The sequence below is a fragment of the Manacus vitellinus genome, unplaced genomic scaffold (assembly GCF_001715985.3).
Source record: "Manacus vitellinus isolate BGI_N305 unplaced genomic scaffold, ASM171598v3 scaffold_1_pilon, whole genome shotgun sequence".
NCBI classification, from domain to species: Eukaryota; Metazoa; Chordata; class Aves; order Passeriformes; family Pipridae; genus Manacus; species Manacus vitellinus.
In genome coordinates, this window is record NW_021939396.1 from 39,490,070 (window position 1) to 39,506,785 (window position 16,716).

At 35.7% G+C, this 16,716-nt stretch overlaps 1 protein-coding gene across 2 annotated transcripts in view; it reads left to right on the plus strand.

The window, feature by feature from the left end:
* The window catches only part of RB1CC1 (RB1 inducible coiled-coil 1), a 69,287-nt gene extending 64,913 nt beyond the window's left edge, over positions 1 to 4,374 (plus strand). For both annotated transcript variants that reach the window (XM_018080272.2, XM_018080269.2), the window contains exons 22-24: positions 135 to 271; positions 2,957 to 3,027; positions 3,385 to 4,374. In XM_018080272.2, the coding sequence (XP_017935761.1) occupies positions 135 to 271; positions 2,957 to 3,027; positions 3,385 to 3,462 (286 nt within the window). In that variant the 3' untranslated portion in view covers positions 3,463 to 4,374. The remainder of the gene's footprint in view (positions 1 to 134; positions 272 to 2,956; positions 3,028 to 3,384) is intronic.
* Positions 4,375 to 16,716: the final 12,342 nt, after the last annotated feature.

The window sequence follows — 16,716 nt, forward strand, 5'->3', positions numbered from 1 at the left end:
TCTGTTCTGCTCTTCAACTAAGTCTCAGTCTGTGCAATACATGGGGAAAAAATGTAATTAAGTGTAATTAATGTAGTTTTAAGCTTCTATGCTTTTTTTTATTTAAGTTCTGTGATTTTATTTTTTTTCCCCAGTTTTCAGGTTGGCGACTTGGTTCTCATTATCTTGGACGAAAGGCATGACAACTATGTGTTGTTCACTGTTAGTCCAACCTTGTATTTCTTGCACTCAGAGTCCCTTGCTGCCCTGGATCTCAAACCAGGTGAGTGTGGTAAGTGTCAGATTTCTTCCAATTACTAACTCCTCCTACAAATAACACTCTTCACTTTCTAATGCTTAGTAAGTGATTTTATAAATATATATGTGATAAATATGAGAAGCATGTAATACAGGTAGTTGTCAGCTATCTTTGTAGCTTTTGCTATTTGTTCTAATGCAAAATATTTTTCAGGACAGAACATTTTTAATCAAAAATTTATATAAATGTTAATATCTTGGAAAAATAGGGAAAAGTATCTGCATCTTCAAAGAAGCTGTAAAAAAAAAAAGAGGGGGGAGAAAATGCCATTTTTTGTACACACAGAGAGTATGTTAACATTCCCATCAGGTTACTTCAACTACTTAGTAGCATGAATAATAAATAACAAAATGTAGACAACAGTATATGGGGATTTGCAAGCAATATTTTTGCTGGTTGTTTTTCCACCAAATTCAAATGGTATTTAGCAAGGCTAATAAGTTTTCATAGAACACTTTCTGTATGGTTTTTTTTTTATGTTGATGGCACATTTACTTTTTTTTCTCCCTTAATCTACAAGGGGTTTTTTTGGCTGTTTTTGGCAACTGTGTAAACATAGCTAAATCAAAATCTTTTTAAATGAGGAAAAATAGCAATGCTTTGCACTAAACTATGAGCTACATGAAATAGAATCATGTAAATGTCTTTAAACTGTCATGTGTAGTATTTTTTGCAAACCCACCTGTGCTCCCAACTTTTCGGAAATGTCTAAGAATACACATTAAAAGAAAATTTAGTATTCATTCTAAAGTGAAAGTTTCTACATGTTATTGCATCTCACAAGCTGTCAAATTATTTTCAGTGAGCAGACTCACAATAGATTTCAGTTATGATGAAAGATGATAGATCTTAAATAATTGTGTAGTCTCCAGAAGACCGCCAGTCCATATCTGAATTCTGAGTCTGATGAAGGATGTGTGCCATGTGTCATCTGTGAAGCATAAGGGGAGAATGCCTGTCTTAGTTACAGATGTAATATGTTCTGAACTATGGCATTAGTAGTGCATACATAGCTATGTCAAATATGGTAGATTTTCATACTGTTGGTTTACATATATAATGTAAAAGCCATGTCAGTTGGTATGTTACTGTGAGTATATAATTCACTGTCCTGTTTTCAAATGGACTTAGCTTGCTCCATTCCTTACCACTTGCTAACTAGTTAGTCTCAGATTTGAAGAAACCGCACATACAAAAACCAGTGAAGACTTACCTTTTGCTTGAGGAACACATTTGTCTCTGTCTCAGTGCTCCAGGAAACCGTGTCTTCTTGATTCTATTCCTCCATCAGGGAAGTGGGGAAGAATGAAGTCCAGAACACCAGTTGTATTTGTGATAGGTTAAAATTGATATGGATCTAGGTAATGCAAATTATTGTTTTAAGGGCTGCCAAAATGTTGTATCTAAACCTGACCTTTTGTATTAACAGGCATATCAAATTGTTAATTCTGTATAGATCCACCTAAACTATTAAATGTCAGGGATCTAGGCTATCATAGGATGTCTCTACTTATATTACGATGGCTTAAAATGTTATGACAACACTGAAATTGATTAAGGAAGGACCACATGGTTTCAGTGTTGTCCCTTTGGGATATGGAAATTTCCATCTGCAGATGTAGGGAAAAGAACCCTGCATCTCTCTCACTGTCTCTGTTAGATCAATGAAGCCTGTCAGCCCAGGAAATTCTAATTAAAAAAAGAGGTTTTGTAATTTAAATATTAGCTGTTGAGCATTCAGCCCATGTGTGAGTTCTTTGCACTGATTATAGGTAGGAGTGTGGAGCAGAACAGAATCTACTCGGCTACTAATTGCCAGTTTAACCTTGAAGGCTAATAAAATTTCAAAGTGTGGTTCTTGAGTGAGTCATGTTCTAGTCACTACATACAGTATCTCATAAATAGTCACACTTAGAAAAGCATTGATTTGGTTATTATGTATAGGGTATGTGATTTTTTTCCTTCTATTTATTTTGATATTTTCTTTATGCTGTGGTTAGTGATAGTTAGAAAAGAGCAAAGCTAGTAAAATGGATGTAATTTCTTGGAATACAAGACACATAGTTTTACTTACTGTTAAAGAAATAGATATAAGCTGGAAGTTTATTTATGCCCACTGTTGCTCTTTTAATCTGTCACTTTATTATTGTGGTTTTTCAGTCTTCTTTCTGAATGGTATCAGGTACTCTCAGAAGACTGCAACCAAACCTGACAGACTTGTAGGGCTCTGAAACTATTATTTATGAGTAACTAATTTCCATCACTAATATAGAAAAATAATCAAATGTTTCAGTAAAAGTAATAATAATAGCTGAGTATATAAGAATTTGTCCTTTGAAATATTTCAAGAAATTTTTGCCTTCAGTGAGACCAAAAGGTCAGACTTGGTTAGTGAGACTAATTTTGATTCATTAGTGAGTTTCAGTTTTGATTTGCTATTGTCTTCTCTAATATTAGTTTTTAAAACAAAATTTGAACTGAAAAATCAAGTTTTCGTTTGAAAATGCCAGTAAGCTGCCTTGATATCTGAACTTAATGTTTGTTCATTTATTAAAAAAATTGAATTTTTTAAGAATTTCTGCTTTTAATGAAAATGGAATGTAATATCCTGTTACCTGTAGTTGCTTATCTAAAGTAATAAATATATTTTCTCTTTAGCATCAGGTGCATCTCGGAGACCTTGGGTGCTAGGAAAAGTGATGGAAAAGGAATATTGCCAGGCAAAAAAGGTAAGGAAATAGTAATGGAAAATCATATGCAGTTAATAGAGAAGAAAATCAGTTTAAATATTTGTAACAATTGTGACAAGTACTTTCTGCCTAACAAGTTAGATGAAAATTGCCCTGAGTTCTGCTATTCCTGTTCTTCTTCTGCCTCAGTGAATAGCAAGAGAAGGGGAATTAGAAAAGGGTTCAGTGAACAGTGGATTAGGTATTTGCATCCACACTGCCCAAACCTTGCCAGACTCATAAGGGTCTAGTAAACGCTGAGAGGTGGGAATCAGTTTCTCCTTAAAAATTTGAAAATCAGAGGAATAATCCCACATGGGTTTCTAATTTGTTGTTTCGTTTTTTTTTTTCTTGTAGGCACAAAACAGATTTAAAGTTCCTTTGGGTACAAAATTCTACAGAGTGAAAGCAGTACCATGGAACAAGAAAGTATAACACAACAAAATTTTAGTTCCTTCTGTCTCCATTCTTTTTTTGACTTGTCCTTCAGTGCTTTCATTCATCGCTTCAAATACCAGGCCATCTTTTTATACTGAGGTCATGAGACAAGATACGTCATTGATGTACTGCTCTTACTTTTTAACAGGTGACATTTTAGAAACAAGAAATTCATCAAAAACTCTGGCCCTAACTGCTTTGATTTTTTTTTTTTTTTTTTACCCAGATAACTTTAAGAGTGTGGACCAAATGAGTTCATTTTCTCGAAGGGCAACCACCTGAAACATGGTTTGTTAGCCATGTTAATTGCCTGTTAAATATACATTAGCTTATATTTAGATGTTAAATGTTAGTTACCATTATTACCAGCATATGTCCTTTTGTGAAATCATTATCAAAGTACTTGCACTCTTTAACAGATTCTTTATATGTGTAAAATTCATCAACTATTTAAAGAGGAGTGTTCATTGCATGCAGATAATCATATAATTTTTCTTCAACATGAGTTTGCCTCAGTAGATGAATAAAAATAACTACTGCAGCTTGTTTCATTACATGAAAATGCTCTTTAATGTTAAAAAAACCCTTGTAATTTGATAGACTGATTTTGAAAATCAGTCACAGTTAGATCTGCAATCTTCAAAAGCACTTTCAATGGATTGATCACACAGATTCTGAAGGGAAGACACCTGTGCCGTTTGTTGAAAGTGAAGCACTTGTTCTTCTCAACAAAACAGAAATCTTGTATTAATCTATTTAGAAAAATCATATTGATGAAATTGTATTTCATGGTTGAGTTTCAGGAAAAAACTCATTGTACATTAACCATACAAGAGTCATTTAAGTAACAAATTATTGTAATTGTAAAAGACATGTAGAATTTTAAAACAATAAAGATTTGAAACCATATGTGTTTGAAGTATTTGTGTGCCTTTAAATATTAGCTCTAATATTTATTTCATGTTAATCTGTTGCAGCTTCTCTGTGATTTCTCCAGCAGTTTCATTACATAGAAATACCCAAATTTTCTGCGAGAGGTAGTAATTTTCAACAACATTTCGGAATTGCAAGAATTACCTTGTAATGATAAAAAAGAATTTAAGTAGACAGAAATTTTAATTTTGTCAGCATATTAAATGAACAAAGGACATTTTAAAAATAGTTTTACTAGATACCTTTTTTAAATGTCTTATTTATTTTTAATAACAGCATAAAAGGGTGTACTATAAATGTGTAGTCAATGGAAAGTGGAATTGTGGGTTCAGCTATGAGCTGATGCCTAGGAATTAATCCACAGAGTTAATCAACTTTTGATTTATCTTCAGAAGGTGTGGGGTGGAAGAAAAGAGATAAGCAAGAGAAAAGAGATAAATATTTGCTTCTGGCCATGTGTTGCATATAATATTTCTTCAGACTAACCAGTCCACTTGAATACCCAGAAACTTCTGTACATGCTTTATTTAAAATTTTGTTCCATAACAATTTTAAGTTCAGATTTTTATGAAATGCATGGGCTTGTAATTGTATCATATCTTTGATTAAATAAATCTGAGAGATTTGATCTCTGGAAAAGAGAATGTCATTTCATCAAGTAGCGTTCTTCTCTGATTGTTAAATGTACTAATTTATGTACTGACTTCTTAAAATTAGTTCTCAGAAATGCACCTTTTTCTTCTAGGAATAGTTTTGATAGTTGAGTACTGCCCAGTGTCAAATACATAAATATAGATCTACAGGACAGGTTTAAAGCATAAAAAAAACCCCAACCACCAAATGAAACCAACAACCCATGTTGCAATGGGTTTTTTAATCACCAAATTTTTGACCTAAATGGGAATTCAGTTCTGTCTGCAACTGGTATAGTCTTGTTCCTATAGTCAACTGAGTCACAAGTGGTTTAAGAAGTTGTACACACACTTGTTCCTTTTAATATGCCAAGTGTTTGGAAGCCTCTATCTTTTAACCTGTTGTTAAAACTTTCCCAGCCTCATAATCTCTACTGCTGTGAATATTATTTGTTCTTCAGTGATTAATTGTCTCCTGGAAGCCATCAGGCTTTGCTAAGAGGCACAGAATCCTTCCATTTCTGGGAGGACAGTTATTCCTTGTGTAGCAGTAATGAATCTGTGCGGCACTGGGTAACCCGGCACTATAATGTAAGACCCCACTCTTTTGTTATTGAATAGTCTACTTCAAAGATAAGTGAAATGACCTGTAGAATTTTCTTTATGGAGGAAAGGATGTGTTGTTTGTCAGGTTCTTCCAAGTTGGATAAAACTGCTAATTTGATGATGGTCCTACATGACGGAGTACCTACACACTGCAGTTTCTTTAGGGCATACAAAAATAAATGTTTTTCCTGATAATCTAATGTCATTAAGCACTAAGGCCTGTGTGTGTGTCTTGCTGCTCTGTGTTGATGACATACCATCAAGTTCATTTGTTGCAGGCTCTGGAGATGGTGACCTGAGTGCCAAAGAGAGGTGAGTACAGAACTCCATGCTGAGAATTAAAGTCAGAAATTCTTTTGTCTTTGTTTAAAAAATCTAAACTTTCTAGTCTCAGTTTATTGTTACTAGGTTAAAAAAATATATATTTGAGCTTATGGACAGTAGCAGTGATGATTTGTGGTGCTATGAAAATGAACTTGATTTCTAGTTGAAGATAGACAAAGGCATGACTGACATTTATATAACTCAGAAACACATGAACAATATATGAAAGTGAACTTGTGAAGCACCTAAATAAATTGATTAAAATAAAGTGCTGTAATGCAAACTATGGGGGAAGAAAAAGTCCTTCCCTGCTGATATCTGCCACTTAAAAGAACACCAGGATGTATCTGTTATTGTTACATGACATCATATTTTTAAAATATAAATAAACAGCAATGGCTTTGGTTTTTCAGAATATTTGTCATGTGTTTCATTTTATAATCTTTATGTATATTCAAAATGGAAATTCTGTCAAACAAACTCCTAACATATTCAGTAATGACTCTGAACAGTCATTGAGAAAAATGTAGTTTACATATTTTTTGTATGTCACAGCCTTACTAGTTCTTGAAACTATGTTTGTTATGCACCACCTATGTAGTTCATCTTGCTCCATAATAAAACTTTGTGTATAACTATATGATTTGGATGAGGACCATGTTCAGAAGGGGTAGGGCAGAAGTTGGGGGGTAAGTTTTTGATGATCTCAGATTTCCCTAATTCTTTTGTGGAGCTGCATGTTGGAAATCTAGTGATTACTAAAAAAGCCTCTTGTGCTACTGCTAATACATGTTTAGTCCATAAGTTTGGCTTTAGACAAAGGCAGCTAATTTTTTTAATTGCTAAAAGGAAAGTGAATGGTAGAGAAAGTTGATAGAAAGCAAATGTTGTCCTGCAGACTCAACACAAAAAGGATGTGATAATTTAAAAGGAATTTTTTCCAAAGTTCTTGGAAGGCTGTATCCATTTGAATATTCTGAGAAGCATATCAGTTTTTGCACTGCTCTGCAGTAGGTCTCGGGTCAGGAACTTTTGCTGTGTAGAATTTAGTTTTGTTTCATTTGAGTCTTAAGGTGGTCTATGAGTAGGACCAGTTTACACTGAAGTATACCCTTTTCTCTAAATATACTTGTTACACATGTTGCATAGTACGACTGGGAAGTCTGCCCTCTGCAAAATTATTATGTGCCTTTTTGCAGTGTTAGTTTTCTTTGTGATCTAATATTGCATCCTTTCTTGTTTTATGGAGTTTTAGCTAGAAGCCAGATTGGCTGTAAGCAGTTATGGCAAAAATTGATTAGTAGTTTGTAGTGCTTTTTCATTCCTATAATTTTTTCATTAATAAATTCTAATGCAGGGAATTCCTTCTTAGTGCCAAATTAATAATTCTAGAAATGGAGAAGAACTATATTGCCTCTATTGCCTTTTCAAGCTACATTTGCCTTTTAAACTTTGGTGAGCTATCTCAGTACTGTATTTTAAGGTCACTGATGTCTTCAACTCACTTTACAAGCCATTTTGCAGTCCTAAAGCAGCAATGATAAATGATGAAGGATAAACACTTACTTCCTTTAGCACTCACTGTATTAACACTCAGTCATATTAACAACATCCACATAAAATACTGAGGAGCATGGGAAAGTCTAGTCCCCAAATACCAGCTAAGAATTGAGTTCAGTGTTGATGCACTCAAGCAGCATCAGACTTGGAAAACAGTTGAGGTTGGAAGCGACCCTCCAAGGTTGTCTTGTCCAACTCCCTGCTCAGACTGAATTGCTATGACAGGTCTTCAGTTTACAGCTAACTTTGCAAACATTCAATTTGGTCCTTTGTTTTGAAGCCTCATTTGAAACTGATAGTGTAATTTGAGTAATTTCTAAGTTCTCCCCTCAAAATTTATCTTAGGTAAATGCTAGCTTTTAACATGCTTTCACTGTAAAATGTTTTTTATTTAATTGTAAATGCAAGAAATGTGGCAGCTACCAAGTAGTTATTTCTACAGCTACTGCCAGCAAACACACCAGACTATGTTTCTGTATATTAGATGATTATTCTGTATAATAAGAAGAAACTGATGCACAGTTTCACCTGAATTTGAGGAAGAACTTTTTTACTCTACAGGTGATTGTGCTCTGGAACAGGTTACCCAGAGAGGTTGTGGAGTCTCCCTCACTGGAGATATTCAAGAACCATCTGGACACAATCCTGTGCTGTGTGCTTTAGGATGACCCTGCTTAAGAAGAGAGGTTGGACCAGTTGACCCACTGTGGTCCCTTCCAACCTGACTGATTCTGTGATTCCGTTTCATAGTTCTAACTGAATTTTTCAAGTACCGTGAATTTATGGTATTTCACTGTACTTATGAATAGTTGCTCCATATTTTTGGCTCAATTCTCTGAAATTAGTTGTGGGTGGCAAAGTTTTGCTTTTTGGACTTAAATTTGCTCTTTACCTGTTTGTGTTGGGACTTTCTTAATAGGTGATTTTTATTTTTTTTTTTTTTTGCTGTATCTTACTTTTTAGGCAAGATTACTGAGTAAGAAGAAGGTTTTTTCTGTGGCGGGGTGAGCATTTCTGGTGTCTTCTGTCTCAGATCTCTGCATGAGATCTACCTGTTCTGAACACGTGGATGTGTGCTTGTGTACACACCTTTAGCAAATGCTGATACTTGCAATCAAAGCTGCTATATTTTGGTCCTGTTTACATGTGCTGGGAGTATTAGAGGTGCAGAAAAAATTATAAAGTGAGTAATGACTCATTTTTATTCTTTGAGGATTAAGTACAAAGATAAGACCTATGTATAACCAAAATAATTGTTGTGTTGGAGTTTAACACTTACGAGCTTACACATTCTATAATCATTATCTCAAACCATGACACAAGGACATTATGTTTATGTATTAATTATCAAGGAAGAACAAAGAAACATAGTCTAAAGATCCTGGATACTTAGGGAGTAGGCGTCAGTTTTAAGAACCAGTGCACCTCTCTGGGTCTGTATTATTTAAGCAGTTGAAATGTTGACACTTAATGTCTAATATAATCAAAGTAATGAGGAGACAGCTGAGCTGTGCCTCTTGTGGGGTTCTGGTCAGCACTGACTACCATGTCTCTTGTGAATGGTGGGGTGTATTTTTAGCACAACGACTGAAATAGTAGAAAAAGTTTATGATGAATACTGAACTTAGCAAAGTAGATGATAATTTTGTAGAAAATTGATAACTTTCTAAACTTCCGAAGAGAGCTTTGTTTTGTGTAACTATACAACAGAAAAAAGGTATTTTAGTTTCAGTTGAGATCAACAGCCTAAAGTCAACTGCTTTTAAAAGGCTGTAAGGGAATTGCCCTTTTTTGGTATATAATAAGCTTTCTTGAATTAGACTGTAATATTTTTTCAGAGATTGGGTCTTTAAATAAACATTTAATCAACAAAACAGCTAAGCAGTAAAATATCCTCTTTTAATTTTAGACCTTGTAATACTCATCATATTTCTATTCCTTGTGTTTGTAGCTCTTATGGATAAGTGAATTCCTGTAAACACAATTTGCCACAGATATGATGCATGCAGTTAAATATGCCTTTGTTGACCATCTAACACTACATTATAGAGTTTGAAAAAAGTTTCCAGATTAACAGTAAAGTGTTAGTACATGTAAGTGTTGTTCCTGATTTGTGGCTAGTCCAGAATATGAGATCTTTTGAACCCCTGTATAGGATAGAACAAACAGTCATGGTTTTAAACTAAAAAAGAGTAGATTTAAACTAGATATAAAGAATAAATTTTTTATGATGAAGGTGGTAGAACACTGGGACAGGTTGCCCAGAGAGGGGGTGGATGCCCCATCCCTGGAAGCATTCAAGGTCAGATTGGATGGGGCTCTGAGCAACCTGACTGAGTTGATGTCCCTTCTTATTGCAGGGGAGTTGGACTAGATGGCCTTTAAAAGGTCCCTTCCAACCCAAAATGTTCCATAATTTTATGTATGATTACTGTGTGTGTGTGCATGCGTGTGTATACTGTGATGGCATATGCTTCAATTTTTGCAATGCTTAAGTTTTTAAGCGCTGAAAAATTGAGAAATGTCAGCTTATGACTGCTTGTCAGACTTGGATTTCATATGCCTGAGGATGCACTTTTCAATTAGCTAATTAGGTGCTCTTTTGCTCAGCTTGTGTTTCCACATCTGTTCTCAGTTATGCATTAAAACCTCGCCCTGAACATATGATTACATTCTTGTCCTTTTTATGATGACAGTTTCCGAGCAGAACACTTGCTATGTGCCTCTTTACGTAAGACATGAGTGTCTCCAGATAATTCACTTATTTTTGGTCCCTGACAACCCGGGTGACCAATTTGAGATACTTGGACTGATGTTTCAGAGCGCAGCAGTTTATATCTTCAAATACTGTGCTCTCACCGTTTGTGCTCTCTCCGTTATATAAGTGAGAAAGTAGTGTGTGCAAAGGCATGTGACACCTGAAATAAAAATTACAGCCTTGCATCTGTGTCCTGATTGACACTTGCGGTTCTCAGGTACCCCTGGTAAGTTCTTACTCCGTAAAACGGTTTCCCATATTAATACAACACATGCAGTTATACTGTGCTGTGTATCAAATCACATACCCTTCTGAAGTTTTTGTTGTGGGATGTAACACGCAAACAAAAAAATCGATTTTTTTACCATGGTTTATCTGAAAAACGTTGATTTTCAGTGGATTTTCGTAGGTTTTGATTTCTATCTACAGGGATCTTTTGCATTTTTCAGCTTTGTATTAGACTTTCATAATGTGAGTATTTAAAAAAAAAAAGAAATCAATCTTAGTGGTTTTCCATCTGCCAAATTACTTTTTGCTAATCTACAAGTGCCATCTTGAACTTTCAGACTTTCTGTTCGTATAGTCACCCAGCAATCATCTTGAGAAATTTTTGTTAAACCAGTACTGCACAGGAAGCCTAGGATGAGCCATGATTCTTGTATGGTACCTTTGGACTGGCTACAATAATCTTTCTTCTTCTGCCTTTTTAGTCTCACTTTTCCCAGCTCTTCGGTGAGTTCAGAAAGAGGAGCTTACTGCTGACAACTGAAGTGCATTCCCTGTATGGTTAAATGAAGCAAATGCGTTTGTCTCATTGTAGATGAATAATATTTTCCATGACATGTACGTAATTTTAACCTATTCACTGGTGACAAAAAAAAAGTGCACAAGCTTTAATGCCCTGGTGATGGAGCTGGTTGGTTAGTCTTAAGAGAAAGTTCTTTTTTGGAAAATCTCAACTCTTAGGAACTTGAAACGTCCCATAGAAGTACATCTAACTACTATGAGTAGACATGCCACAGCGTAGTCTGGCATGAAGGGGGTCATCTGCTGTTAAGGGAAGACTCCTCACTGTCTAACTACTAGGCCATTTATTAAACAGAATATTCCGTCAGTGTTCTCTGTGAACTCTATGAAAATAGCTTTCTCCAAGGGGTACCAGTGTTTGGGGTTTTATTTGGGGTTTTTTTGTTTGTTTTTTTCTCTCTTTAACTGCAAGATAAAACTGCAACACTTTATATGCAATGGGATAGCTGTTTAGTAGGCATCAGTAGTGCCAGTCTCTCTCCTTCATACAAAACATTCTTATAACCAAGTATTTTCACGGATACGTTAAAAAACTGAGAAAGAGGAGAGGTTAAAATTATTTTGTTTTCTGTACTTATTTAAAAAAGTGTATTTTAAACTTTTCTACAAACTTATTTTTTGTGTTCCTTTACCCATCAGAAAATTATGTATTTATTGATTTTGTGTTTCTTGAACAATTGAAATCAATGCATCTGTTGTCTTGGATATTTTGTCTTCAACAACAGGCTACATAGCAGTTTACTCTGCAGAAGCATCTTGGGAAGTCATTGAATCTCAATCTAGCTTAGGTAATTCTGCTCTAATTTCACTGTCAATCAGATTTTGAGACAAAAATCAACATTTTAGAGATGGTGTTGTCTATTATTCTCTCCTTGCTTCCTATAAGAGCTATAGAAGATGAAATCGTAAACCTGCTCAGGTGTTCAGTGCATAATTCAATTTTTTTTTCTAACTTTATAGAAATTTTTGTTCAAGCATCCTCAACAATGATAAAGAGAACCAAAATTATACTACTAAGCATTATTTTTATTGTAAGGAAAAGAAATCTGTAAAGTATGTCTTGTACTTTTAAGCATAAAGTAATCTAAGAAGGAAGTTTAATGATGAGGTCGTTCAGTCATTTTCCAGTAGTTGTTCTTGGAAACCTGGTTTAAAAGATGGCATGAGAAAAATGACAAGCCCCTTATGTTGGGCTAATGGCTACATTTCTCTTTTGCTGAACTTTACACAATGTGAGAAGAGTATTCTTAAGAGTTTATAATAACCATCTTCATTGGTAACCTTTTGCTTTCTACTTGTCACAGAATTTACACCACCTTTCGTAAATACTCTTCACCTGCCTTTCATGTGTTCAGTGGCTCTGAATTTGTTACATTTGTTTAATTATTTCTCTAGGTCAGTGAGGGATCATAATTATTTTTGTCCATAGGGGATTTCTGCAGAAGCTGAATTGCTTTGCTACAGGCTGGATGTTATTTTCCTTTATGGCTATACCTTCTCATCTTCGGTAACTATGGAGCAAAGGAGAGAGCGGATGTTGGAGTATGTGTTAAGGAGCAGTGGACCTCAGTGAGAGCAGAGCTCTGACTCTGGCACTGGCCTGTGCTTGTACTCGTGATGCAGGGTCACAGGCAGGTTTTTAGGATGTTGCTTTGCCTTGGGTCATTTCTTGCATTGACCCAGGCTTCTGTGGCTGTGTTTTCCCTAAATGTAGATGTGAGGAAGAGGAGGTAAATGTAGAGGTTGAAGCATCTGTGTCAGAAACTTCCTGTGATTCCTGTTAACATAAAACCCAGGAATTAGTACCCAGACAGTCCAAAACATTCTGGCACTGCTTTTAGCTCCTTAGCCAGGAGAACAAAAAGTAATCTTTGAAACTGTTCTTGAAGTTTAACACTTCAACTGAGTGCTGAGTGTGTCCTCTGAGGGATCAGTGGTGAAGCAGTTCTGCACGTTGTTCTCAAAGAAACTAAACTCAAGACACTGTTTGAATCTCACCCCCTTTTCTACAAAGCGTGATGCTGCAAGTGGTAGGGATTCCTGAACCCCCTCAAAAATTCAGTCTGCTGCTCTGCCAGCTCCGACACTTCCCTATCACAAATATTCAGAGTGCCAGTGACTTGCAGTTGTGGCATTTATATATCTTTAATACACTTGCAGAAAGTACAGTCTCCACATTTTTACCTTCTTAAAATAGATAAGTATTTTCTACTGGACGATGTCTGTCACTGTTGCATAACCTTCTTTGAGTTCTTTCCGAGAGAATATTTTTGTTAAGTCTGTGAACACAATTATTAGATAAATGATAGAGCAATAGTAGCACTTCCATTTCTGCACGCTTAGTTATTCCTTTTTAAACAAGCATGTGATTATCATATGAAGGTCAAAGGAGTTGATTTAGTAGTTGTTTTCATTTAAAACCTTTTTAGATGTGGGGGGGGAAAAAATGAAATTCCAATGCATTGGAGGTCTATTATTACATTTTTGAGTGCATAAAATGAATCGTGGTAAGTTACTATTTTAAATGTGTCTCAAGAATCTGTGAGTCTTTTTATAGCACAAAATCTGTGGGTTACTTCAATGAAAAGGAAAAAAGCATGCTATTATTCTCATGCGTTTTTTGACATAAGTAATGTTTAAATCTATTTTTAAAATACAGAATTAGGTGTTTTCTTATTTTAAAACCAGAGTTAAATAAGGTTCTCCTTTATTGAACTTCATCCAATTATGTATGCAGGGTAGTTAAACAGTTATTTTGTGGGTTTGAGGCAGTTTTTTGGTTGTTTTTGTGATCAGTAAAAGTAGACAATAAATGTAGTAACCTCTAAAATGGAATTTCTTGCTTTCTTCCTTTTGTGTTTCCTCTTTGTGACTAATACAGTATACCTGAGCTCTGCTTCTGTTTCTGTATAGGTTATTTAGCATGAAAGCAGCAACATAGTATTGCTGTTGGATAGCTATGTAATGTTTTGAATGTGCTTAATGTAAAGCTGGTAATTCCTTGGTTGTCTGTTTCTATCTGACTTGAGATTAGTCCTTTCATTACACTAACTTCCTCTAGGCCTGCTTTTAAAAGTTGCATGTGTTGAAGATGGACATCAAAAAAGAGTAATTTCCTGCAAGGCATTAGTTTAGCCTCTGTTTTGTCTCTTTCCCTAAATTCTAATTTTGATATGTGAGTGACCATATATTCTATTTAAAAATTTATATATATATAAAGAATTATAAGGGAAGCATGGGGCTATACAGGCTACAGTTCTCCTTTGGAAGAAGCAAAATCCACAAATTTTTGAATTTTGGAACAAATTAATAAGGGAGAACTACAGATAATGGATAAAGTAACTTGCTGGGTATTATACTAGAGGATACTTTCTTAAGGATAAGTAGCAATACTTTACTATACTGTAGTTCCACTTTGTGACAGCCATTGTTCATAATTCCACTGACTTCTCTGTGTTCCACTTGGTAGGTGGAAATAAGGGTCTCACTTGAGTTGCTTCTCCAGGTCCCTGTTTCATATAAAGTAAACCTTACAGTCTGCATCTGCTCAGCATATTTTTCCTATTCTCCCATTTTGTTTTTTTTTTTTCAATTTCTTAGCCTTTGTTCTTTTCCTTGTCTCCCAGTTTCTCATCTCTGTTATTTGATTCTGTGTGAGAATATATAGTTTTTTTGCCTTGTATCATTTGCTACCCCGAAGTCCTGAACTGTGAAAGAAGAGAAGGAGCAGTGCCCTACTAGGCAGCTAAGGCTCATCTGTTGGTTTGCTTCTGACCTGAAGACTTCACACTTTGAGTGCATTTTTGATGGCAGTTTCAAGGAGGAAATGGCTGCTTGCATTTCAGGAAGATATTAAAACTATGAAGAAGGAAGAAAAAAAATTGCTGTTTTCAGGGTAAAGGTGAAAATTGATTACTTCTGGTATTAGCTGCTTGGAAGAGTGGCAGTACTCATAAGAAATATCACAGTGGAAATGATGCTGCTCAGATTTGAAGTGGACATCAGCAATGTGATACAGATCCTAGAATAATCCTGATAGTTCACAGATTAGATATTTTTGTGACAGAAATGATTTTCAAGATTGAAAGGAGAAGGAAATTTTTGTTTATTTTGCCGTGACCAAAAGGAGAACTGGGAGAAGGTGACTGGGTACTACCAGGAGGAGAGAGGCCAGTGGTATCTGGGACCCTGGGGAAGGGTAGCAGGACTCTGGAGACCTCACGATGTCTGCAGAGTGGTGTCTTCTGGGGTGTGTTTCCACAAGGATGGAAAGATGCCTTCCTGGTAGCATCAGCCAGGTATGCAGTTGTAGCACGGCTCAGTCTGCTGATTTTTGTTTGTGCTGAAGATTATGGATGTGTTCTAACGGCTCCCATGTGCTTCACCAAATGTTCTGATGGGTTCTGGTTTTCCCAGTATCTCTGATTTTCTAGCATGGAGAAAGGTTCCCATAATCCTCACTGTTCATAAGTATATGGAATAGTTAGTAAAGGCATGATTCTGTGTGGGACTGTATCTCCAAAGCAGAATGATATTCCCTCATACATTAAAATAATACATGGAAGTCTCTGACCAACTCAGAGATTTGGGAAGGACTTTCCAAATACAGGTTTGGCTAGAGATCCTGAAGAAATGCTCATGCTAAAAATAAAGACCAATAGAGCCCAAGCTGGTGGCTTGGCGAAGATCAAAATTATCCTGACTGGTTTGTGGGGAAAAAGTACATAGGCACTTGCCTTACGCTTTTACCCTTAATTTCTTGTACCATTATCCCTGTTTAGGCTTCACTGTAATGTTACCTAGTACAGACACCTACTACAGAGAAGCACCTCAGTGACTTCAGATGAAGCATAGATGATAGTCTAATGTTTGTAATGAGTCACAGTTTGAGCATTAAATGCTTGGCTTTGCAGGGAAGTTCAGGCCTAGAAACGTGATTCCAGATGCTGACTTTCTTCATCCCAAAGCAATGGGGGGAAGATGATGTCCAAAGCCTTCAAAGATCTAAGAATCTGCACTCTCAACATTTTTTACCTTTTTCTGATTTGTTTAAAAGGAAACCCAGAACAACTATGTTAGAAACCTACCCATCTGAAGTTCATCTGACACTGCGGCTCATGTGACACTGAAGTGTCAAAACATACAATGGTTAAAAATGAATAAATCAATCAATCCTTGGTTATTTAGCAGCTGACACTGTGGCAGTAGCATGATGTATGCAGAGGGAAAGGTGGTGCTTTCTGATAAGTGTTTATGAATAAGATACCTTCATTTTCTTATCAGATTATCTTCAGAGATGGGCAAATAGAGGATTAAGTGACTTCAAAACACGCAAGAAGGTGAATTAAAATTGCCAGGTCTTCTGTCCTGCTGGAGGAAAGCCTCTCTCTTGCTTTGAGGCCCAGTGATGCCAAATGAAATGAATGCAGTGTCTCCTGATGGCAGAGCAGTGCTATTTAAAGGACAAGTCCAGGCAACAGAAAAACATCACCTATAAGCTGAGTTTAGAGGACTGATCCTAACATTCAGAGTTTTAAATGTTTTTTGTAAATTTTTAGGAGGCATATATTAATTTTCTTTTTTTTTTTTACCAGTAGTAGGAATATGTAAGTTTGTACAATTGTTCCTTTA